The 26,025-nt window shown below is 36.9% G+C and overlaps 1 protein-coding gene across 5 annotated transcripts in view; it reads right to left on the reverse strand.

The window, feature by feature from the left end:
* The window catches only part of Cdh7 (cadherin 7), a 156,661-nt gene that overhangs the window by 90,369 nt on the left and 40,267 nt on the right, over positions 1-26,025 (reverse strand). For all 5 annotated transcript variants that reach the window (XM_060372226.1, XM_060372224.1, XM_060372225.1 and 2 more), the window contains 2 exons: positions 5,862-6,156; positions 1,508-1,627 (listed from right to left, as the gene is read on the reverse strand). In XM_060372226.1, the coding sequence (XP_060228209.1) occupies positions 1,508-1,627; positions 5,862-6,156 (415 nt within the window). The remainder of the gene's footprint in view (positions 1-1,507; positions 1,628-5,861; positions 6,157-26,025) is intronic.

The following is a 26,025-nucleotide window of genomic DNA, read 5'->3' on the forward strand; positions in this document are numbered from 1 at the left end:
TACACAAAAGCTATCTGAGATAATGGCTGTCAGGCGATATATCCCAATAGTTGTAAGGATTACAGTATTTTTTTTAACCTTCTGCCAAATAGAATCTGTTGCATTTTGAAATTAAAATTGTTTGCTTTCTTCTGCACTAACAATGTAACCCCATGGCAAATGCAATTGGCTAAATGACTAATTAGTGCAATTTCGGCTATACAGATGAGGAGAAGACCCCAGAGTCTGCAACAAGACTAGAAGTCAGAGGGCGACCATTGGTAGAAGTACAATATTTAGTTCTTGGTATTAGTACATGCTATTGAAGCAAATTCTCACAGGTTACCAATCCTTCTAGGCAGGAGAATCGGTCACGGTGTAGGTGTCCAAATTCAGCTTCTTTACTCTCTCATTCAGTTCTATATGCACATTTTCTACAATTGCACGGCTCATGTCAAAACCAAACACTCTCTTTTATTCACCTTCCATACTCATCTGCTTACTTATAATAATTTCTTCTTTATTAGATTTTTCCAGGTATTTTTCAAACTTAATCATCGGTTTGGTGTACATCAGCCAAATCGTACACCAAAATTTTAATAACTGAGCAGAATTTTATTTACTACTGATGTACATAACCAGCATTGTTTACAAAAGCACTCAAAATGTTTGGTCTTGCTTTGATTTGAAGATGAAATAATATTGTTCCTTTGGGAGATATGAATACTAAACAGAATCAGTGGCTTTAAAATCTTCACCTAGAGTCATATTTATAATCAAATATCCATAAGCATACACACACCTAAGGAATTCTGCAACTTACAAAGACAATTTTTAAGGTTCATGTCTTTTAACGGTGATGAAATATTCAACATGGCATATTAAAAATATTGAGACAAACCAAGCTCTCCACTCACTGGGAGAGAGAGAAAAAAAATAAAGGAGCATTTTGTAATGAAAATAATGTTTCATAGTACAAAATCACTCACTCTATATTATTTTTACTTAAGACTAACATACAACTAAACCAAAAATATAAATATTCGAATAATTTAACAAAAAAATGAAAAAAGATTTTTTTTAAATTTAGTATTTCACAAATTTCATTATTTCATGTAATTTTCCTGAGTATTAATATCTTGAAGTATGGATAAGATCTATTTCCTATTGTATGTTGCACAAGAAAAATTTTTGCTTGCTTTAAATTATGAATTCTCTAATTTACAAATGAACTGAATAAAGAAAATAAAAAAAATATGCTAGGAGACAATCAAAATATCCTAATGAAGTCAGGAATCATATCTGATATAGTTGTGCATAGGATTTTATTTAGTGTTTTTTATGAAGACAGGACTATGAAATAAAACGGGTACTAACTCCTTCATAACAGGGTTATTTTTGGTAATTTTGACAACTTGAGAAAAGCAAAATAGAAAGTACATGTTATTATTGTACTAATAGAAAGTGAAATTAAGCATATGGCAGTATATAAATGATAACTGCAATAAGTGCAGCTTTTATTTCTTACCTGTCTTTGGTTCCACGGAAAAGTATGGCTGCCCTTGCAGAATGCTGTAGACCACCCGGGCACTGTTGCCATAGGTAGGATCATCAGCATCTGTCGCCGTCACTTGTACCACTGAAGTGCCTAGGTGACAACCGAGAAGGCTCTGGATTAAATTTCCCAAGTACAAGGGCACTGGAGAACTCACAAACTGTTAGAAATTCTAGATTACACTTATTTGTTATTTTTATATTTATTTTTATCATGGCACATAAAATATCAATCTAATATATTTTCTGTTTAAACCAAAGAAATAAATGTTAATACAAATTATCAAAATCGGTGAGTATGAAAATATTCAGGTAAAAATATACAGAATGATGAAGAGTAGATTGAAACCAACACAGAGTGAAATGAGGCTAAAACGTCAAGTGTCTCACCCATCTTGCTCAGGTGACAAGTTTTTGTTAAGAGCATTGTCCTCGAGACTCAAAGACTATCTAAAGGGCAGACTGAGAGGTTACAGCAAGCTGGTGTTTATCTCAGTCATCATCAGGGGTCAGAGAACCTCTGTAGATGTACAGTGGATATTTGCTCCATATAACTATGTATTATATGCTCCCTCTAGCTCCTTGATAAGAGTTCTGCTGGTATGTGTTTATACTGTCTCTGATATGTACTCATGGGCTGGCTCTTTGATCAACTCCACCTGAGGGAGGAGCAACCTTACCAGTCCACAGAGGAAGACAATGAAGCCAGTCCCGATGAGAACTGATGACTAGGATCAGACAGAAGGGGAGAAGGACCTCCCCTATCATTGGACTGGGGGAGACACATAGAAGAAGAGAGAGGGAGGGGGATTAGGAGGGAGGAGGGAGGGAGCTACAGCTGGGATACAAAGTAAATAAACAATAATTAATAAAAATAAAATAAAAATTAAAAAATACCAAATTAAAAAAATTAAACCAAACCTCTTTAAAGCTGAAAAAGCATGACACTATAAAAATGTCATTCTGTAGTTTGAATACTGCATGTCACAGTGTCTTCATTTTAGACATAGTCACTCATTTTTGACCCTTGGGTTGTTTTCCTTCTGCTTGTTTACTTTGTTCAATTCCAATATGTTATTTTCTGTTTTATCATATTATATTTTTATATTCCTTAAAAGCCTCTTTTTCCATTTTTAATTATTAATTTATTCTTTCATATGTTACATCCACATAGAAGATTCCCCTCCCTCTTTCTACACCTACCTCCTTTACCACCACCCTCTTCTCTTCCCATCCTCTCCATATCCCATCAGAAAAGGACTGGCCTCTCAGGGATATCAACCAAATATTGCAAACAGGATGCAATAAAATAAGGTAGCTCTTCTCACATTAATGCTGTATAAGGCAACCCAATAGGAGGACAGAAAGGGCAGGAATCCGGATGAGAGAAGAAGTAGAGAGGAGCTGGGAGGAGTGTGTGTGGGGGAAACTGTATGCAGGAAATATGTGAAAAAAAATCTATTTTGAGTAAAAGGAATACAAAGTGAGAATATTGATATTATTATTTGATGTCTGTATGCATGTCTATTCATGTATTTTATCTAATGCCTGATGTATAAGAAAAAGCTACTAAATAATGCATTATTTGAATTTTAGTTTGGTTACAGTAATTTCCGAAATATGGAACTTTAAATCTACTATCATCTTTGCATGCACGTTGCGTAGATGTCTTTCTTAATGTTTTACGTCACTAACTTTTTTAAAGAATTCCACTCAATTTCTGTATTATGACATCTCTTAATAATTCCATCTCTCCTGTAGTTAGGTAGAATTTGTGAAGTTATAGTCACAAAAATTGTTTGTAAGTTATTTCTTTTTTAGTAAACTTCACTGACCATGCCTCTTAGAATTAATATGGTGAATGGCCCGTACTCCTAAATCAACCTAAAAGTTATATTTTAAATATTTTTGAATGTGATAGATCATATAAATGTTTAGTTTATCAGCAAATTTAAATTATTTAATAGATACATATACAGAAATATTTGCAAACGCATATAAAGTTTAGGGTTGTATGTGAGCTAGCATGTATGTGTATGTAGGTAGGTTCAGTTGTGTAGACACTAGGGGACAAGACTGTGTATCACTACCTAGCTTGGTTTTGAGACAGGGTCTCTCCCTGACCTGGGACTCACTGAGTAGGTTAGGCTGAACAGCCAGGAAAACCAGAGTCTCACTGTCCAGAGCTTCGATTGATTAGCAGTGTGCACTGGCAGCTTTTGACCTGGGTCCTGGAATTGAGCTCAAATCCACATGCTTTCATGGAAAGCAATATACTGACTCGGCTTTCTTTCGGTCTCTGAATGTAAAGCTTCAATGCTTATCTATGTTCTGTAGCAATGTATAAATTTTCTTTCACCTTTATTGTTTAGTATAAATTAAATATAAAAGAAAAACTCTAATATTAGAAACTGAATACTTATGGTCTATACACCATATCAATCAGTGCTATTATAACTATTTTGTAAGAATTAAATACTTTAGTAAGTGATAACACATTGTAAATAAATTTCAGTTCATATTGATATTCGGTATTTAAAGTATGGCATTTTTAATTATTCAAGTGGTTTAAATTAGTGTTTAATTTTCTAAAATGTTTTTTTTTATCATTGAAAGCAACCAGTTAAACAAAATAATTTGCATGTGTACATAATATCCATGCTTCTTGATTCTCAAGGAGATTCATCTAAAACAAACTAGTGGTACAATATGTAACCTCAAAAAAACCCAAATTGCATACACCTAATTAGCATATCTAATAATAAATTTAGTACCTCAATGAAAAATACCTGTTAGGTAAAACTATGACATTATATCAAACACACCTGTTTTTAGTAAACATTACTAATTGGAGGAGGAAAAACGCCAGCTTCTCATAACCCCACAAACCCCCCAAATCTTACTGTCACTAAATTGCTGCTGTTATTCTTGTCAGGCAACAGAGGCAGGAAGTACTTTGAAGTTACGACGAACATCCAGAAAAACGGAATATACCTGCTTTGTCACAGACATGCACATACGTGTACTGTCAGTGTTGGTTAGAAGGTCCCTGTGCTATAAATTCTGCATAGGTTTGCACTAGGCCCTCTGCATACATGCTGTGGTTCCTTTACTTTGGGGTTTTTGATGAACTCCTAACAGTGGGAAAGGGGGTGTCTCTAACTTTTTGTCTAATTCTGGGATCTTTTATTTTTTACTGGGTTGCCTTGTCCAGCCTTGATATAAGGGTATATGGCTAGTACTATTGAATCTTGCTATACCAAATTTCATTGATAGCCCTAGGTCTGCTCTTTTCTAAATAGAAATGAAAGAGCAGTGGATCTGAGGGAGGGTTGGTGACTGAGAGGAGGGGACAGAGGGCATGCCACCTGTGGTCTGTATATACTCTATGAGAGAAGAATAAATAAAAATAAAAGAAGTAATACATTAAATGAACTTTCTCCTTCAATAATAAAATCAATAAAGATTACATTTATAGATCCATTGTCCTATTTTGAACTCCTTTTTAAAATAATTTATATACATAAACTACATACTGATGAAATATGTATGCTGTTGAAGAAGTACTCTAAAGAATTTATAATATTTGGCATGAAGTAAAATGACGACTTTGCATTTTTTATGATGAAGAAATAAGGAAAAATGCGTAGAGGGAGAAGCCTTTTTCTTATTTTCTGTTTCTCTATTGTTTTACTTCTGTGAAAAACAGCTCAGTATTTAATTTACATATGAACAGGCTACAAAAGAATTAGTGGCTGTAGCATTGGATATTCAAGGAAGGTCATGAACCAGCAAGCCCTGTGTTGAGCTGGGTAGACCAGCTGCCTTCCAGTAGCAAAAGGAGAAGGTCAGGAGGTGTAACCCTAATAGTCAGATAAGACTTTTCTGCTACTAAGTTTGTAGGTTTTCTTTTTGGATGCCCTAGTTCAATCTGCCACTAAAGGAAAAAAAAGAAACAGAGAGTTTGAAGAATATAAAGTAACAAAACAAAACAAAACAAAACAAAAAAAAAACATTAAAAAATAACTTCTCAGACATTATTGAAATCATAATTTTAAACAAGAAAATTATTTGGTAGGAAGGAAAATGCAAAAGCCATTTCATAAAGGCAGCGAGAATGGACTAAAAGAACGGTATAAAAATGTCAAAATATAAACCAACAAAAAAGTAAGGCTTCTACTAACCTTCCAAAGTAGTAAATGAAGATTTGAAGGGGTGACTTTTGTTGACCAGCATGTCAAGAGTTTTCTTTCATTATCACCATTACTACATACAGAACAGTATAAACTTTCAAATGCTTATTACAAACCAGCATGCTCTTTACTTACCCACAGGAGACATTTCAGGAACTCCTGCTGTGTATGGGCCATCCAGAAATTTGGGTTCGTTGTCATTGATATCCTGAATTTTGATAACAAATTCTGATTCAGGCTCCACAGGCTTGTTGGTGAGTCTGTCCAGAGCTTGGGCTCTGAGTGTATAATAGGCCTGCTCCTCCCGGTCCAGTCTCTTGGTGGCATGAATATCCCCAGTGTTCTCATCAATAATGAAAATGGAACTTGCCCCTTCGCCTGACAAGATGTATTTGATGGAACCATCTCCTTTATCAACATCAGAGTGAAGCTGGTGAAAAATTCATGTGAGAGGAGATTAACTTACAAGAGAGTTAGCAATATAAAGATATGTAAAAGTCACTCTCATGTCAGACAGCTGTATGAGATTTCATTGTTCTTAAAAAGATACTATGAACAAGTCGATTTCACTTCTTTTTGCAAATAGTCTCATATATAAACATACCTCCATCCCATCAGCAAATTCGGAAACTGGTAATATATATATCTCATATATATATATATATATATATATATATATATATATATGTACCTTTTTAAAATTTCGTATTCCCATCCAGCTTTTGCCACCTTCTAAGTAGGCAGACTTTGAATATACATACATACATACTTGATTTTCATGATGAGATTTTTGTAGAATATTTGTAAATTTAGTTCTGATATAGTAACTAATTTGCATAGAAATGTGTTATATATACATATATATACACACATATGTGATAAGAGCTCTATCCTAATTCCCCAGCCGGTCTCCATTCACAGTCCTCTCTGTGATTAACCAGCATGGATGAATATGCAGTCATTAAATTGTTCAATATTTTAAATTTTGGAGATGAAAACTTATTGCTCTGGAAAGGAGGGATTTTAAATCAATACGTGAAAGGAACTTCAACTCAACGTTTTCTGAAATACCAAGAACTGCATTAGATTTGCATGATTAACCCCAGTGTCAGGAGCAGGGCAGCACCTTCTGATTTGTGTTTCATATCTGAATCTGTCCCTGCTGTATGTCAGGACATAATGTTGAACAGAGCAAACTTGGGAAATAAACATTGAAATAATTATGTATTTTCCTGAACTTCATAACCTGGAAAACAAGCTACTGAATCCAGCACTTCACCAAGCATTCATCACTCATAACTGCTGTCATCTGGACGTTGGTTAACAACATAAAAACCCAATTTACCAACTACAAAACTTTTCATTGCCTCACAGAACCACATTTGCATTTTTCAAGTTATAAGTTGTTAATAATATAAACTTCCCTCAACTGAAGAATGAATACAGAAATTGTGGTGCATTTATACAAAGGAATACTACTCAGCAATTAAAAACAAGGGAATCATGAAATTTGCAGGCAAATGGTGGGACTGAGTAAGGTAACCCAGAAGCAGAAGGACACATATGGTGTACACTCAGTGGACACACTTATATGGTGTACACATATAAGTGGATATTAGACATATAATAAAGGATAAACACACGAAAATCCACAGACCTAAAGACGCTAAACAACAAGGAGGACACTAGGGAAGAAGCTGAAACCTCACTCAGAAGGGCAAACAGGATAGACATCAGAAGTAGGAGAAGACAAGCAACTGGACAGGAGGTTTCCACAGGGGCCCTCTGAAAGACGTTACCCATCAGGATATCAAAGGAGATACTGTTACTCATAGCCAAACTTTGAGCAGAGTGCAAGAAACCTTGTGGAAAAGGAGGGAGATAGAAAGACCTGGAGGGGAGAGGAACTCCACTAGGAGACCAACAGAGCCCAAAAACCCTGAGCCTAGGGGGCGCTGCAGAGACTGATACTCCAACCAAGGACCAAGCAGGGAGAGAAACTAGACCCCCTGCTCAGAAGAAGCCCATTGGCTCCTCAGTTTCCAAGAAGGATCCCTAGTAAGGGGTACAGGGGCTGTCTCTGACATGAACTCAGTGGCTGACTCTTTACTCACCTCCCTCTGGGGAATGCAGCCTTGCCAGGACACAGAGGAAGACATTGCAGCCAATTTTGATGAGACTGGAATGGCTAGGGTCAGATAGAAGAGGAGGAGGAACCCCCCACCCCCACATCAGTGGACGAGGGAAGTGTCTTAAGTGGGAAAACACTTAGGACATTCTGAGCACTGCATTTTCATCTTTCAGTGGTGTGGGGAATACAGCTATCTTCTGCGGTTCTGCAAGTGGTACTGCTTCACTCTTAGAGCTGTGCTTTAGGTTTTTAAATACCTGATCTGTCTTTTTGTTTCTGAATAAATAGCACAAAATAGTATTATGACATGAGTATATATATATATATATATATATATATATATATGTGTGTGTGTGTGTGTGTGTGTGTGTACCATATATCTGTATGTGTGTGTGTGTATATATATACATATATATGCATAGATAGATGATAGATAGATAGATATGTATGAATGAGTGAGGGTTTTCATGTATGCTACCACTCTACGAGAAAAGTGAGCCACTTCATTTTCTCAAATAATTCTGAGAATCACTAATATCTATATTTGTAACATACTTGATAAATATGTAGAAAAGGTTAGTATATGTCTCCCTCTAATTTCAAGAGGAAGAAATACAGGAATTCTTATAGTTGAATGAATTAGACTTTCGTAAGTATCACTTTTTAAATGTTATAAACATAGTATCTCATTCAATATTGATGATTTATTTACTAATCCTATGGACAAACAAAGACATTGGTGCAGGAAATTACTAAGTACATTATATGGCAGAACACAAACTGCTCTCAACAGCAAGAGGATGCTGAAAACTGTCCAGTTTGTGTGAGTGTTACTAAGTCCATATTATTTACAGCTCAATGTTTCCTTTGGGGTAGGAGCTGCTGTCTTGTGAAGGAGAACAAGGAATTTTGGGGGGAAAAGACAGCTGATCTCTACCTGCCTACTCACCACAGCTGAAGTTCAGGGCTTCAGGGTGGTCTCTTCATGAATTCATCCTGAGACTCATAAAAACAATCCTTTTTTCCCTAGTTCATAAGAATAATGAATAGCACATCTAGCAGCCACAATGAAAATACTTTGTTCTGAGACAAAAGCTGATGGAATAAGTTACTGCTACTAAGATCTTAACTCACTTTCCAGCTACTGTCCTGACCCTGCTTCATCCTGATGCTTAAGTGAGGGCCCTGAGAAGTACTCCTCGGGCTTCTCATGAAAGCGCTGTGGAGATCAGGGACTTCTTGGGAGACCATCAGAAATACCAGGCATATAGAGATTGTGTTTCTTGATGAACATTTATGGAAATTACACCGAAGATTCCCATTTTCAGAGCCAATCAATATGTCTCATTTAAGTAATTCCAGTCAACTGATAGTAGTTTTATTGGCATGGTTGCAGCGTGGCCCTGTCATATGATAGTTACAGGAAAGGGGGTGTACATTCAGTCTTGCCTGTAAACTTCAGGATGAGCTCTGATGCTACGTTTTGCATTATCATGTTGATTGCGCTCCATGACTGACATCACAAGAATTTAAAGACAGATGATTAACACCATCTGTTTCCCCATTCATTCAAAAATCTCCATCCTTGTATTCTATCTATCTTCTTCCTGACACACATAAACATATGTGGTTTCTCTCAGACACTGAGCATTTACCTTCACCCTACCACTGACAACTTCCTCTTAGCTGATACCATCTCTGATCATTGCCACACTGAACAACAATTTTTTTTTCTGAGAATCTATACTCTCTTCCTGCAAGGTTATTATAAGCTATGTTGGTTAAAAACAATGACCAACTTGTATATTGATTGGCCTGCTCTTTGATTACCTCCCCCTGAGGGAGGAGCAGCCCTACCAGGCCACAGAAGATGACAATGCAGCCACTCCTGATGAGACCTGATAGACTAAGATCAGAAGGAAGAAGAGGAGGACCTCCTCTATTAGTGGACTTGGGGAGGGGCATGCATGCAGAAAGGGGGGGGAGGGTGAGACCAGGAGGGGAGGAGGGAGGGGCTTATGGGGGGATACAAATTGAATAAAGTGTAATTAATAAAAGTTTAAAAAATATAAAAAATAAAAACTAAAAGAATAATTTCATACCCAAAAAAAGTTTGTTAATAGAAAAATAAATGCAGTAAGGAGCAAGACAGATGAGGGTACTAGAATTTGGAGGGAAGTAATGGTAGGTGGATATAACCAAATGCTCTAAAATTTGTGTCTTAACAATCTCTGTCCTTCCATTATCTCTTGAAGAGAATTACTCCTCACTTTCTCTACCATACCTTCCTTGTATTTGTTGTATCTCTGCCACATGTCTTTGAAGTACACTCCATTTTTCACCTTTAAAATTTATTGTTTTTGATATTATAGTTGAACTACATCTTTCCCTTCTTTCCTTTTCTTCCTCTCAAACTATCCCCTACATCCTTCCTTGCCCTCTTTCAAATTTATAAACTCTTTTTTATTAATTTTTGTTATGTCTATTCATCTATTTATATATCTATGCCTTTGTCTATGTATGTATCTACCTGTTCATCTCCACTAATATGCAAACACAGCCTTCTCAGTTTGTATAAAGTTACATTTTAGTAGGAATTTGTTGCAGGATATTTGTTCCCATTGTGATTCCTGAGATTGTGAACTGTAAAATAACATGTCTTCCTGCCCCCCACCCCGTGGTTCAGCCCTAACATACTCCTTCAATTCAAGAACTTTCTGTACACAGGTTTTAGTAACCCTAGGTCAAGAGGCAGAACAATAAACCAACTGACAGAGAGTAAGCAGTAAGAAGGACTCAGAGTTGAAGGGTATTTAAGACAGCAGGTATAAGTGGAAGGGCTTTTAGTTCTTTAGCTCTTGAGCTTTAGATGTCTGGCTTTTTGGACTTTTTTAGCTAGCAAGCCTTGTCCTTGGGTTTTTTAGTCTTTCCCTCCTAGGCTGTCATCTGAGCTAGTGAACTTTTTGGGCTTTTTCCAAAGGAATGTGAGCTGAGAAGGGAGGCCAGCTGGGTGTTTTCTCTGCCTCTCTGAGCTAGTAGGTTTTACCCCAGCATGTTGCTCCTGCTATTTTAATTAAATATTTTGGTGAAATACAACAGTTGGGATTTTCATTTTTTTATCAACAGTTATTAAATATTTTAAGTTTAAATATTGTAGCTTAATATTCTTAAGTTTTACTTAATTTACTATAAATGTTCTCAATCATCCCTTGTTTTAATCCTATCATACATTTAATGCCTTTTTTCTGTCTAGACTATTATAATTGTCAAATATTTTCCTCAGATATGTGCTAGTTCTGTTATTCCCTTTGCAATGTGTATGCTGGAGAAGTTGTGGAGAAAGGGGAACCCTTCTCCATTGCTGGAGGGAATGTAACCTTATACAACCACTTTAGAAATCAATCTGATGCTTTCTAAGGCAATTAAGAATAGTGCTACCTCAAAATCCAGCTATATCACTCCTATGCATATATCATAAAGATGCTCAAGTACACAACAAGGGCATTTGCTCAACCATGTTTGTAGCAGATTTATTCATAAAAGCCAGAACCTGGAAACAACCTATATGTCTTTCAACTGAGGAATAGATACAGAAATTATGGTACATTTTCACAATGGAATACTACTCAGCAATTAAAAACAAGGAAATCATGAAAGTTGCAGGCAAATAGTGGGAACTAGAAAAGATCATCCTGGAGTGAGCTATCCCAGAAGCAGAAAGACACACACGGCATAATCACTTATAAGTGTACATTAGACATATGATTATAGGAAAAATATAGTAAAATCTATACTCTGAAAGAAGCTAAACAACAAGAAGGACCCTATGGAAGATTCTTAATCTTCACTCAGAAGGACAAGCAAAATAGACATCAGAAGTAGAAGACAGGGAAGAGGATAGGAGCCTACCACAGAGGGCCTCTTACTAGCCAACAGGTAGATTGAAGCAGATGCTGAGACTGATAGTTAAACATTGGGCAGAGTGCAGGGAATCTTATGGCAGAAGAGGGAGAGAGAAAGACCTGGAGGAGACAGGAGCTCCACAAGGAGAGTAACAGAACAAAAAATCTGGGCTCAGGAGGGTCTTACAGAGACTGATGGCTCAAGTAAGGTCCATGCATGGAGAGGACCTAGATACCCTGCTCAGATGTAGCCTATAGACAGTTTAGTCTCCATGTTTGTTCCCTAGTAAGGGGAGCAGGGACAGTTGCTGAAATGAACTTGGTTGCCTGCACTTTGATCACCTCTCCCTGGAAAGGTGGTCTTCGTAGGCCATAGAGGAAGAGGATCCAGACAGTCCTGATGAGACCTGATAGACTAGGATCAGATGGATGGGAAGGAGGACCTCTGCTATCAGTGGACTAGGGGAGGGGCATGGGTGGAGAAGAGGTATGGAGGGTAGAAATGAGAGGGAAAAAGAGAGGTAGTTACAAGTGGGATACAAGTGAATAAGCTGTAATTAATAAAAAATAAAAATAAAAAATGCTGGAATAAAAGAAAAGATATATGCTTCTCTGATCAATCTAGAGTGATTTGTATTATATTTACAAAGTCACCTAAATTAATGTTGTCCCATTGATTCATTTACTGTAGATTACTGGGTTTTAATGTTTAAAATAGTGTATGTTTTTATTGTTCCAAGCCACAAATGAAAGGCACTTTTACATTTTCACAATGTTAACAACACAAGCACAGAGGGTAGATTTTAAACAATAGTTGGCCGAAATGAAGCTGCTGAGATGTACATATTAATCTAGAGTTTTTCTTTTCTCATTATGACTTTTAATAAATATTTTCCATGTGTCAAAAGGCACCTTGTAATTACCAAGCTGTTGAAGAAATATTGAAAAAGGAAACAAGTGTGTGAGTCATTTCTTTCTGGCTGAAGTATTCCTAATTTATAATTATCATGTGGTCCAGGATAATGGGACATAATTTACTTGTGAGGCATCTTTGATTAAGATGTGTGGTTTAAGATGTTTAGTTATTAATTACCATACACAGAGAAGCAAGGAACAGCAACATGATTAAGGAAGTACATTGGTAATGATAGAACTGCCAAGAAAAACTCGTTTTATTTTTAATCCAAACAATAAATAAAAATATTGGGTTACTTTTATTGTATACACAGTCAGAATGAGTTCTTAGTAATCCACTTTTGATTTATGTTCAACCTGGAATCTTGGTTCATTTACTGAAGGGAATGGTGCTACTTCAAGGTCAGCACAAGGAGCCAGAGGTGTGGATATTGACTCCAGTTTGCTCTCAATTGTGCTATCTTCACCGTCCAATCCTCTGTTTATTCATCTGTTATAGATCCATATTACACATGATCAATGGACTTGAATTTTGAACACCAGATAAAATGAACTATTGTCTGTGGATATAGCACTACAAAGCAAAGCTGCCTATCCATGTTTATAAATGTTATACAATGGAACAACAGCATCATCTGTGTTCCTGGGAGAAAACAACCTTTTTTTTTTTTTTTTTTTTTTTTGACAAATATGTACTGGGGCCTACAATGTGCTTACCCAGACCAAATAGTCATAGCTACAGCTTTGTCACGAGGGGAAAGGAGACAAAAACTCACACAGAAAAGAGTCTTTCACACAAATTCATTAGTACCCCACAAAACTTCACAAACTCACTGTATCTCTTACTGGTTTCCTGCCCAGATCCAAAACATTTATATCACTAGAGAAATCTTCCAGAGTTTAATTTTTCCTGATAAAAACTGGAACAGAGGAATCATCCTCAATTAATGAAAATGTGAACACACCACGTTACATCCTGTGGTTCTGGGCTCTTGGGGAGGACTGCTCCTTGATCAGTCAGTTAGAAGTTACAAAATAAACCAGACCTTTTAAAAGCAAATTCTGGAAAGAGCTGACCTGTTTTATTTCAGGTGAAAATTGTTCATTTTGTCTTTTAAGCTCTGTCTAGTTCAGGAGTATAGTTAAACAACAGCATTGGAAGTACTGTTTGAGGCCGGTATGTCTTTTCTTCAGAAGAGGTAAAGAAAAAAAAAAATGGAGAAAAAATGCTTAGTAGTTATTATACCGATGTATGCCATAAAATCTGCTTCACAAAAATAAGAAACAACTTTAGAGGTTGATTTTTAATGTACATAATTATCATAGCATGTTCTAAAATTATTATGAAGTCATGTTATGCTATCAAGAAGCAGAAAAGAAAGTAAAAATTCTACTATCTATAGCAATACATGTCTCTTCCTCACAGATCATAGCAAATATCTGGGCCAGTGGGCAGGATTTGACTTGAAAAGTCCTTTTCAGTGCTTCAAGCCAATAATAACCTGATACTTTCTTCCTTGCTCTAACTTCATCTATGGAATGTAGCACAGTGGAGACAGAGGGCAAACAGAGCTCTTCCATCAGACTTTCACCTGGCACTATGGAAAAAGAATTCACATACATTGAAAAAGGTATTGCCATATGGACCTGCAATATACTTCTTGAAGTTTTCCAAATTGTGCTATTTTGCCTTGTGAATTAGAAAATAGAAATATTAATAAATGATGCCACAAAATAAACCTTTACAATATGAATTCCAGAAAAAAACACTTTTAAAATTTAAAGGGAAAATATTTGAACAGCTTCAATTCAAATAAAAGGATTAACATGTGTACAATGTGAACTAATATTGTCAGCGATTGTAAAAAGACAATGATGACTACCATGCTATAAATAACACTGAACTACACAGGTAGAAAGGTATACAGAACTGGAGAAAGTTGCAGAGAAATGCAGTCAATGGGTGAATTCAATAATTAAGCTCACTAATTAGTACACGAGTTTGAAAAGCCTTCCCATTTCCACAACCACTAACAACAATCAGATACCATAAAATCACCCAGTCTTCATCTACTTGTTCAATCCCTTCCATTGCTAGATCCCACTTCCTCGTCTTCCAGTAACATACGCTTATTCCCAACAGTCTCCACAGGTAACTTCCTGTCTCAAAGTACATTTCCCAAGGAACCTGACAGGCTGGTTTGGACATGGATACACTCAGCAACAGAGGAAAATCAGCTCTTGCACACCGGTGCTTGCGTGTCATTTCTTCTCTTGAGCACACTGCAGAGTTACGATGACACAATTTGGCGAGAAAGTTGTAACAGTCGCTGAAGGAAGCACTGTAGCCGAGCAAGCTTGACTGAAGTTCTACCCCATGGTGAAATGTTCTACTGGATAGTTCTGCTTTCCACATGCTCAACTGTGTTTATTGTATCAAACTTCAGTGACAGTGTCCCCTTTTGGTGTTTTCATTCAATAAAGGAAGAAAAATTACACAAGCATGATAAACCTGCCTAAGTCCTTCATGAATAACAAATCAAAATGTTCATCCATGGCCCAGACTTTATCATTTGTTTGTATCAAACTATTATACATCCAAGATTTAAACCACCAAACTGAAAGGAAGAAAGGAAGATATAGTGTCTCTGAGGAAAATATTTCTTTTTTTTTATCATACTCATGATCTCCTTTTGAAAGATAAAGAAAAAATAGGTTCGTTAGCTAGACGTCAAAAGGGAAAAACACATTGTCTACAGAATTTTGGCAATAATGTGCTAACACTGTAAAAGAACATTGAAGAATCCCTCAAAATAAATTTCTGAGGTTGCTTTAATTAATTCTAAAACTTCCTAAATAAAACATAAGCCAGGCTTCCAGGACAGAATCTTTTGTGAGACTGGTAAATTTCTCATCCAAAATACAGTCACTGTGAGGATCAATAAGGCCTGCTATGACAGAAGACCTAAAAGGTTTTTCATCTTGTAAGTAACAGCAGTGATCAAATCTTTTCTGAATGTTCTGCTCCCTTCCCGTATGTCTACAGCTACACTGACCTTCACTTCCTGAATTTCTACCATCTTGATTTCAGTGTTTAACATCCTAAGGATAAAATTCTTCAGAAACCGTTGTGATGAAGTTATCAAAGAAATGAAAATAAGAGAAAAAGACTGGACTATATTGGGCCCTTAGAAACCATCAGTAGACAAAGTCAGTAATTAGATTAGTCAATAATTAGATTAAGACATGGTAGGATGTCTTCATGTAGTTATATGATTTTCCTTGAAGAGATGAGCTACTGTTTTTCTGTTTTTCTTGTGTTGTTGTGTTTTTTTGTTTTCTGTAGCAGGGTTTGTGAGAGCCTAGCATGCAACACAGCGTACGTTCAAGGGAAGGGACAGGATGAGTGAGGGTGAATGACACTGTTGTTTGATTAGGTCTGGGCTTTGCAGAACCATGTCTAACTTTCTAACTGAAGCAATGTTACACAGTTTTGAAATTATCGTAGGTTATCTGGTGATTTTTAACAATCACATTTGTTTCCATGCAGGACACTTTGTTCCTTTATCCCCATGTGTATCGTGTAAGAACTGTATTCTATTATCCAAGTTTCAGTCAGTAGAAGTTGGACTCAAGAGGACTAAATCAAACATTTCAGCAACATAGTATAATCACCTCAGAGATTCAGAATAAATTAAATCAATTTATAATCAGATTATACAACAAGAAGTGTTTAAAAAAAAAGCTAAGGGGCCACAGTTCTAGTTCTAGTCTCCTATTATTATCTAAAAATGGACAACCTAAGACATAATTACAGTAGAATAATAGTGATATGTGTGGTCTGTATGTATGTAATTACTACCACATGCATACTGTTGATTCCAGATACTGCAAAGACCACAAAGAAAGGGTTAGTTTTGGTAAGCCATTTTTCCTTACTTTAAAATAATTTCCAAAAATAAAATGTAGGCACATATTCCTATACCAGGAGTCAAAATAAGGAATTTTTAGAACATATTCAAAATCGTTTGTTTTAAAAAAAAATGACATAGACATATTTGTAAGATTTCATCCTGCAATGTTTACTTAGGAATGACATGCTACAATAATAATAATAATAATAATAATAATAATAATAATTTAACAGCCACAGAGGCATTCTCTGCCCTGGGTCACCGGCACCCAGTCCGCTCCAGCATGACCAGGGTTCTTCTCTGGGACACACACTACTTGCCAGGCCACATCTCCACCCCATCCTCACTGACCAGCAACCACTTGGGGACAGCAACAACAACCACCTAGGGCTAGTAGTGGACTCCAGGCGCCATCTTGGTGGTACATTTCCTGGATTACACTTCCACCTGCAGTTTTGGAGACTGACATCCAGAGGGAACAGCAGCCATCAGGGACCAGCAGTGACCATCAGGGAACAACAAAAACTGGTACCACCAGAGACCAACAGCATTCTGTGTGCTCCATTTCCTGGCTGCCATCTCTACCTGTAACTCCACAGAGCAGCAGGCCTTTAGAGACTACCAGTTCTCCCTTTATCCTTGGAGGCCTGCTACCACACAGGAAATCCAGAGGACTGGTACCACCCTGGACTACCAGTTAAACATATAATCCTAGAGGTGAAATGGCATCAGATACCACCAAGTCTGATAACACCTGAGACAACCAAATAGTTAGAGGTCAGCAACAAAACAGAAACGACAAAGAACAAGGCTACAAGGCACCAGCAGAACACAGCTACCCTGTTTCAGCGGGTCCTGGATTCCTTAATATGCCTTAAGCACAAGAAAACGATTTTAAAGCCTTGAAAGAGGAAAATAAATCCCTTAAAGAAATACAGGAAAATACAGTGACTTTGGTAAAGGAAATGAACAAAACTGTCCAAGACAAGAAAATGGAAATAGAAGTAATAAAGAAAACAAAATCTGAGGCAATTCTGGAGATGGAAAAACCTAGAAAAGAGAACAAAAATCACAGGCATAAGTATCACCAACAGAATACAAGACATGAAAGAATCTCAAGTGTAGAAGATACAATTGAAGGAATCTATACATCAGTGAAAGAAAATGTTAAATCTATAAAGTTCCAATGATGAAATATCCAAGAAATCTGGGAAACTATGAAAAGACCAAACCTAAGAATAATAGGAATAGAAGCAGAAGAAGATTCCCAGTTCCAAGGCCCAGAAAATATTTTAAACAAAATCATGGAAGAAAACGTTCCCAACCAAAAGAAAGAGGTGCCTATAAACATAAAAGAAGCTAACTTTATACCAAATAGATTGAGCTAGAAACTCCTCCTGCCACACACTAATCAAAAACAGTAAATGTACAGAAAAAAGAAAGACAATTAAAAGCTGTAAAGGAAAAAGGCCAAGTCACATATAAAGGCAGACCTAGCATAATTACACCTGAATTCTCAACAGAGACTATAAAAGCAAGAAGGGCCTGGGTAAATATCTTCCAGACACTAAGATAAGGCAGATGTTAGCCCAACTACTATACTCAGCAAAACATTTAATCACTGTAGATGGAGAAATAAGCTATTAACAGATACAAACAAATTTAAAGAAAGTCTAGCTACAAATCTACTCCTACAGAAGAAGAAAAACTAGAAGGAAAACTTCAACCCAAGGAGGCCAACTAAACCCAGAAAGCAAAGGAAACAAATAATCCCATACCAGCAAAATAAAACAAAAGAAGAACACACACCACAGACATATACCCTACCACCACCAGCATAGAAACATTAAATAATAATCTTTGGCCATTAATATTACTCAATATTAACAGACTCAGTTTCCCAGTGAAAAGCTACTGACTAACCAAATGGATATAAAAAACAGGACCCACCATTCTGCTGCACATACAAGAAACACTTGTCAGCAATAAAGATAGGTATTATCTCAGAACAAAAGGTCAGAAAAAAAATTTTAATAAAATTAATCCAAGAAGCAAGCTGGAGTAGCCATTGTAGTATATAATAAAATTGACTTCCAACCAAAATTATTCAGAAGAGATGGGAAGGACACTTCATAGTCGTCAAGGGAAACATCTACCAACATGCCCTCTCAATTATTAACATTTATGCCACAAATGCAAAGGCATACACATTCATACAGAAAACAAGACTAAACTTAAACCACCCATTGAACCCCACACATTAATAGTGGGAGACATTAACATTACACTGTCAATAATGTACAAAGCATGGAGACAGAAAATAAACAGAAAAATAATGACACTAACAGACATCATGAATCAAATGGACCTAACAGATATTTCAACCAAACACAAAAGAATATATTTTCTTCTCAGCACCTCATGAAACCTTCTCCAAAATTGACCATATACTTGATCACAAAGCAAACCTCAACACATATAACAAAATCAAAATAACCCCTTGTATCTTATCACACAGTCATGGATTGAAGGTAAATTTTAACAAAAATAGAAACAAGAGGAAACTTACAAACTCATAGTCACTGAACAACTGCCTACTCAGTGACCACTGGGTCTGGAAAGAAATAAAGAAAGAAATTAAAAACTGCCTAGAATTTAATGAGAATGAAGGTATAACATACCCAAACTTATTGGAACACAATGAAAGCAATGCTAAGTGGAAAGTTCATAGCATGAAGTAGCTCCATAAGGAAATTGGAGAGGTTGCATCCTAGTGACTTAGAAACACATCTAAAAGTCCAAGAACAAAAACAAGCAAAGACACCCAAAATAAGTAGGTGGCAAGAAATAATCAAAGTCTGGCCAGAAATCAATAACTTAAAAACAAAGATAATAATACAAAGAATCAATGAAACCAAGAGCTGGTTCTTTGAGGGAGTCAATGAGATAAACAAACTCCTAGGCAAACTAACTATAAAGGTAGAGAAACACTATCCAAACCACCAAAATTAAAAATGAAAAGGGGGGCATAAAAACAGACATTGAAGAAATCCAAAGAATCATTAGGCCTTACTTCAAAAGCCTATATTCCACAAAATTGTAAAATCTAAAGGAAATGGATGATTTTTTAATGGATTTCACTAGCCAAAGTTATATCAAGATCAGGTAAACAGCTTAAACAGTTCTATAACCCCTAAGAAAATATGGCCATCTTACCAAAAGCATCCTACGGATTCAATGCAATTCCCATCAAAATACTAACACCTTTCTTTACAGACTTTGAAAGAACAATTCTCAACTTTATAGAGAAAAATAAAGAACCCAGTATAGCTAAAACAATCCTATTCAGTAAAAGAACTTCTGAAGGTATATTCATCTCTGATTTTAGCTGTACTACAGTATGATAGTAATGAAAACTGCATAGTACTGGTATAGAAACATACTTCTAGGTCAATGAAATAGAACTGAATACCCAGACATAAATCCAAACAACTATAGACACTTGATTTTTTACAAAAAGGCCAAAACAGTACAGTGGAAAAATGAAAGCATCTTCAACAAATGCTGCTCGTCTAACTGGCTGTACCCATGTAGAAAAATTCAAATAGATCCATATTGATCACACTGTGCAAAACTTGGATCAAAGACCTTACCATAAAACAAGATGCACAACATTTCTTAGAAGAGACGGTATGGAAGAGCCTTGAACTCATTGGCACAGGAGACAACTTCCTGAATAGAACCACAACACCTCAGGCTCTAAGATCAACAATTAATAAATGGGACAGCATGAAACTAAAAGCTTCTGTAAGCAAAAGATACTGTCAATAGAACAAAATGTCAGTCCACAGATTGGAAAAAGATCATAATTAATCCACCATCTGACAAAGGGCTAATATCCAAAATATATTAGGATCACAAGAAATTAAACAACAACAAATCAAATAATCCAATTTAAAAATGGGTTACAGAGCTAAACAGGAAATCCTCAACAGAGGAATCTTGAAAGGCCCAGAAACAATTAAATAAATGTTCAATGTCCTTCGTTGTTAGAGTAATGCAAATCAAAACAACTCTGAGATTCCATCTTATACCAGTCAGAATGACAGCACATGCTTGTGAGGATATGGAGAAAGGGGAACACATCTCCACTGCTGGTGGGTTTTCAAACTTGTTCATCTACTTTGGAAATTAGTCTGGAACTTTCTCAGGAAATTTGGTATAGCTATACCTCAAGACACAGCCGTACTACTTGTGGGCAAATACCTAGAACAAGGATATTTGCTCAACTATGTTCATAGTAGCTCTATTTGTAGTAGCCAGAAACTATAAACAACACAGATGTCCCTCAAACAGAGAACGGATAAATAAACTGTGGTACATTTACATCATGGACTACTACCCAGATACTGAAACGCGAAAATCATGAATTTTGCAGGCAAATGGATGGAACTAGAAAAGAACGTCCTGAGTGTGGTGACTTATACCCAGAAACACACAATAACATATATTCAGTTATAAATGGATATTAGCCATAGAGTACAGAATAACCATAGAATCGGGAGGCTGTTAGAGAAGGGACTACAGCTGGAATACAAAGTGAATAATTATGATAATAATTATAATAATTTTATAAAAGAAAAAAATAAGTGTGGTGGGAAGGAAGAGTGACCTGGTGGAAGCAGTAGCTCCACAAGAACAACAACAGAATCTAGAGGGAATTGAGAAGACTGAGGTACCCACCACGAACGAGGCATGGACTAGGCTTAGACCCTCTACACACATGTACCCAATGGGCAGCTTAGCCTCTATGTGGGTGCCCCAGAAAAGGAACAGGGGTTGTTTCTGACATTGTCTTGGTTAAATGCCTTTCAATCACTCCACTCCAGCATGCCTGCCTTGCCAGGACACTGTGAAAGAGAAAGTACACTGTCCTGATGAGGCTGAATGTGTGTGTGTGTGTGTGTGTGTGTGTGTGTGTGTGTGTGTGTGGTGTCTCCCCTTTTCTGAAGGAAGGGGAGGGGAGGGGTCAGGGAGGGACAGAGGGAAGGGACCAGGAAGAGAGGAAGGAGGGGCAACAACTGAGATGTAAAGTGAGTAACTAACTAAATAAAAATAATCAAATGCAAGACATGATGAAACCCAGAAAAAATTAAAAAGCCTTAATTTCTGAGCACGTGGAATGATAACTAATGTTTGCTTATATATACCAGTTTGCAGTTTGGTGAAGATAATTCTAGAGAAGAAATTGTCTTTTTATTTAAAACTCTTTTCCATAGTAAGAGGAACAGGGACTATTTCTGACATGAACTCAATGGCTGGCTCTTTGATCACCCCCAACGCCTAGGGAGGAGCAGTACTGTTAGGCCACAGAGGAGGACTTTGCAGCCAGTCCTGAATATACCTGATAAGCTAGGGTCAGATGGAAGGGGAGGAGGTCCTCCCCTATCAGTGGACTTGGAAAGGGGTAGGGGAATGAGGGAGGGAGGGTGGGATTGGGAGGGAGTGGGATACAGCTAGGATAAAAGTTAATAAACTTATCAGAAGGAAGGAAAAGAAGACCTCCCCTATCAGTGGACTTGGGGTGGGGCATGCATGCAGAGGGTGGAGGAAGGGAGGGATTGGGACGGGAGGAGAGACAAAACCACAGGGAGGATACAAAGTGAATAAAGTGTAATTAATAAAGAATTAAATAAAATAAAAAAAATATTTAAAACAAAAACAAAAAAAAAAACCCTCTTTGTCAAGAACACATACGAAATATCCTTAGAGGGTAGGTCAATACAGTATGTGACCTACACAGACAACTCTGAGAGCAATAGCATTTATTAAAAATGGCACATTATACAGAGTCTTTTCTGAGACTGACACTCAACCAAGGAACATGTATGGATATAACCTAGAACCTCTGCTCGGATGTAACCTTTTGGTAGCTCAGTAACCAATTGGTTTCAGATAGTAGGGGAATAAGGACTATTTCTGACAGGAACTCAATAGCTGGCTCTTTAACCTCCCCACCCCCCAAGGGAGGAGCAGCCCTGCTAGGCCACAGAGGAGGACTTTGCAGCCAGTCCTGAAGATACCTGATAAAACAGGGTCAGATGAAAGGGGACGGGGTATTCAACAGTCAGTGGACTTGGAAAGGGGCAGAGAGAAGATGAGGGAGGGAGGGTGGGATTGGGAGGGAATGAGGGAGCGGGATACAGAGTTAACAAAATGTAACTAATAATAAAAAGAAAAAAAAACACTATGACAAATAGTAGATCTTCTACCTTATTATCACAGGAGAATGACAGGTGAGCCTACAATATGGGCTTAGAAAAGTTTATTAGGTGCAGTGATTTATTGAAGGGGTGACTATGCAATAGCATGACAAAATTAAAATGTGTAAACAGTAATCTAAGATGTAATTATAATAATTGTACAAAGATGCTAAAGTCTTCAGAAGCCACTGGAATATAAGCAAACACAAAAATATGCAGTGTGCTTTCAGGTTAAGAATTCTTCCTTAACTCCATGGCTGACTCTTTGACCTTCCCTCCAAGCCCCCAGAGGGAGGAGCAGCCTTGCTAGGCCACAGAGGAGGACATTGCAGACAGTCCTGAAGATACCATATAAGCTAGGGTCAGATGGAAGGAGAGGAGGACCTCCCTATCAGTGGACTTGGAAAGGGGCAGGGAGGAGATGAAGGAGGGAGGGAGGGTGGGATTGGGAGGGAATGAAGGAGGGGGCTATGGCTGGGATACAAAGTAAATAGCCTATGATTAATGTAAAAAATAAAAATTATAAAAAATGGCACATTATGAACAGAATTTGTAATTTATCTACATCCAATATACAGTTCCACTTAGGATCACTTAAATATCTAAGAAAAGCCATTTGTTCTTTCATATACTATATATATATATTTGTTCTTTTATATAATATATATATTTCCTGAACTCCATCCTGTTGCATTATCATTACGAGGCTTTATATGTTGTCTTCGTTATTTTTTCTATTGCAGCAATAAAACACTCTGACCAAAGCAACTAATAAAAGAAGGATTTATTTGGGTTACAGTTTCAGAGGTCCATGATGTCAGAGCAGAGGTATGGTGCCTGGAGCAGGAGGCAGAAGGCAAACATTTTAAATCCATAAGAATCAAGCAGAGATCAACCTCAAACTGGAATGAGGTTTTAAGCTCTCAAAGTCCCATCCACTGACATATCTCCTCCAACAAGGCCAAATTTCCTCAGCTACATCAAACAGTAACAGCTTCCACAGACCAAGTATTCAAATGCAGAGATTATGACAGACGTATCTTTCAAACTATTTCAACTTATTCTACCCAGACCACCTTGCAGTATTACTGACCTGATACTGAGAAACACTAATACACAGAAATGTCTCTAGAGGGCATGATTTGAGACAGATGTTTACATGTTTATTACCAATGCTGTTTTTATTTATTAAAATATCTTCTGCTATGGAACTCAAGAGAGTTCTAAAAAACTTTTCTTTATAATTGCAGATGGGAAACTATACCCTTATGATTATATGTGTATATGCCAAATATAAGCTATCCATAAACACTGAACTGCTTGCACTGTGCTGAAATGGGACTGCTTTGTTGTTGCTGTTCCTTTATTTGTTTTGTATTCAGTACATCCCCATAGTAGCTCTCCCTCCCCCGACAACCTCCATTCCTCTCCACCCTGCCTCCCCTCTTCCCCAGGTCTACTCTTCCTTCATTTACCTTCAGAAAATGTATCCAAGTTATGACAGGAAATTTCCTGAACAATTGACCAAATCTAACTTGAAACCTCATCTTTTCTGTAAAAGGAATTCCTCTATTTTCTTTTTCTGTAACTTTAAAGTTTACTTTACTTATAAACCTCAGACTTTATCCACTCTGATTGGATGCCATTTTATGTCTATTTAATTCAGATGGCAGGATGAGAACAATCTTGTGTCAAACACTCTGGAAACACAAGTCTTTAATTTTTCTGACAAAATGCTACTATAGAAATTGTATTCTAATTTTATACACATGAAAATTGTGACTTGAAAAGATTAGGGTTTTGTTTTGTTTTGTTTTGTTTTTTTCTTTTTTCTTGAGCTCACACAAAATTTGTTTGTATTTGAATCTAGGTCCTTTTGAAGATGAACTTTTCCTTATTACTAGTTAAGTATGCTTATTCCCACTGCCACCTCACCTCTCCTTTCTTCTAAGGGATGGCCTGACTATCCTTGGGTTCCTTCTCCTCCATGTGAAAAACACAACCATATACAAAGGCATGAACTGAGAGCCATTGAATTGTCAGGTATTTGTCTCCAGCACCTCTTCATTCTTTGACCTTCAGCCTCAATTTTTTTGCTCACTTCACTCCTGAACAGCCTGCTTGGGATTTCTTTATTTCTACCACCACAGCAATATAGGCTGTGTAGACAGTACCTCTGGATTAAAATGTTTTCTTCAGAAGACAGCATAGAGCTCACCAAACTCACAGCAAAGCTGCCAGACCTGAAAAGAAAGTTTCCAGGGTCATGAGGTTCTATAACCAATAACAATTCCAAGGGATGTGGAGTCTGTTCTGTGATGTGTCTATCTGAATTGCCTAAAAATGAGTCCTCAGCCACACTTCTGTAGGTAATCCCAGTAAACTCAGTGGTCCAAGAATCTAGACTAAGGTGGAATCAATTCTTTGACCTGTTATTGTTGTGAAAGGACAATAAATGGAGGGGAAGAAGGCATTTGTTCACAACTGTCCAGAAAAAGTAAGACAGAAGAAACAAATAGGAAAAACAAAAAACAAACGAACAAAAAAAAAAAAACCCTAAAGTGGCCAGTGTTCACTTAGCCTCCCAAAATGTAATTCTGTAATACCATTGCTATGTGATTTTCCAATGCTTCTTATTAATGCATAATAATTTTAGCCTTCACTGTTTCACATTTCAGTTCCTTAAAACTGTAAGCTGTAGAGAGGCAGCTGTCACTTTCTCCATTCTCTTCTTACCTTACTTTCCCTCTCCCTCCATGTCCCTTCCTCTTCTCTTGTTTCATACCTAAGAACGTAGACACTATCCCTTACAAGTGCAGCTTTTCTAATCTTTAATGCTGCATACGAAACGTGAGATCGGTGGTCAATATGCTAACTCTTTGATTATTTGGCTGTAATATGCAGGATAGTTGGCAACTGCATTTAAATGGTGGAATATACCATAAACACATATAATCATGCTATTTATTAGAACAATCACGGCTGCTGTGGAAAGTGAAGAGCGCTGAAATGGTGCAACTTGTAATTGATACTATATGCTGTGCTTTTAGATTCCTGTATCTCCCTTCCTACCTTGAATTTCCCTGTTTTTCTACATTTTACCTTATGTCTCAGCTTTAGAAAACCACATTACAATGCCTAGAGCTTTTCTATAGCTAAATCCATCAGATTCCA

This window comes from Meriones unguiculatus, chromosome 18, assembly GCF_030254825.1.
Source record: "Meriones unguiculatus strain TT.TT164.6M chromosome 18, Bangor_MerUng_6.1, whole genome shotgun sequence".
NCBI classification, from domain to species: domain Eukaryota; kingdom Metazoa; phylum Chordata; class Mammalia; order Rodentia; family Muridae; genus Meriones; species Meriones unguiculatus.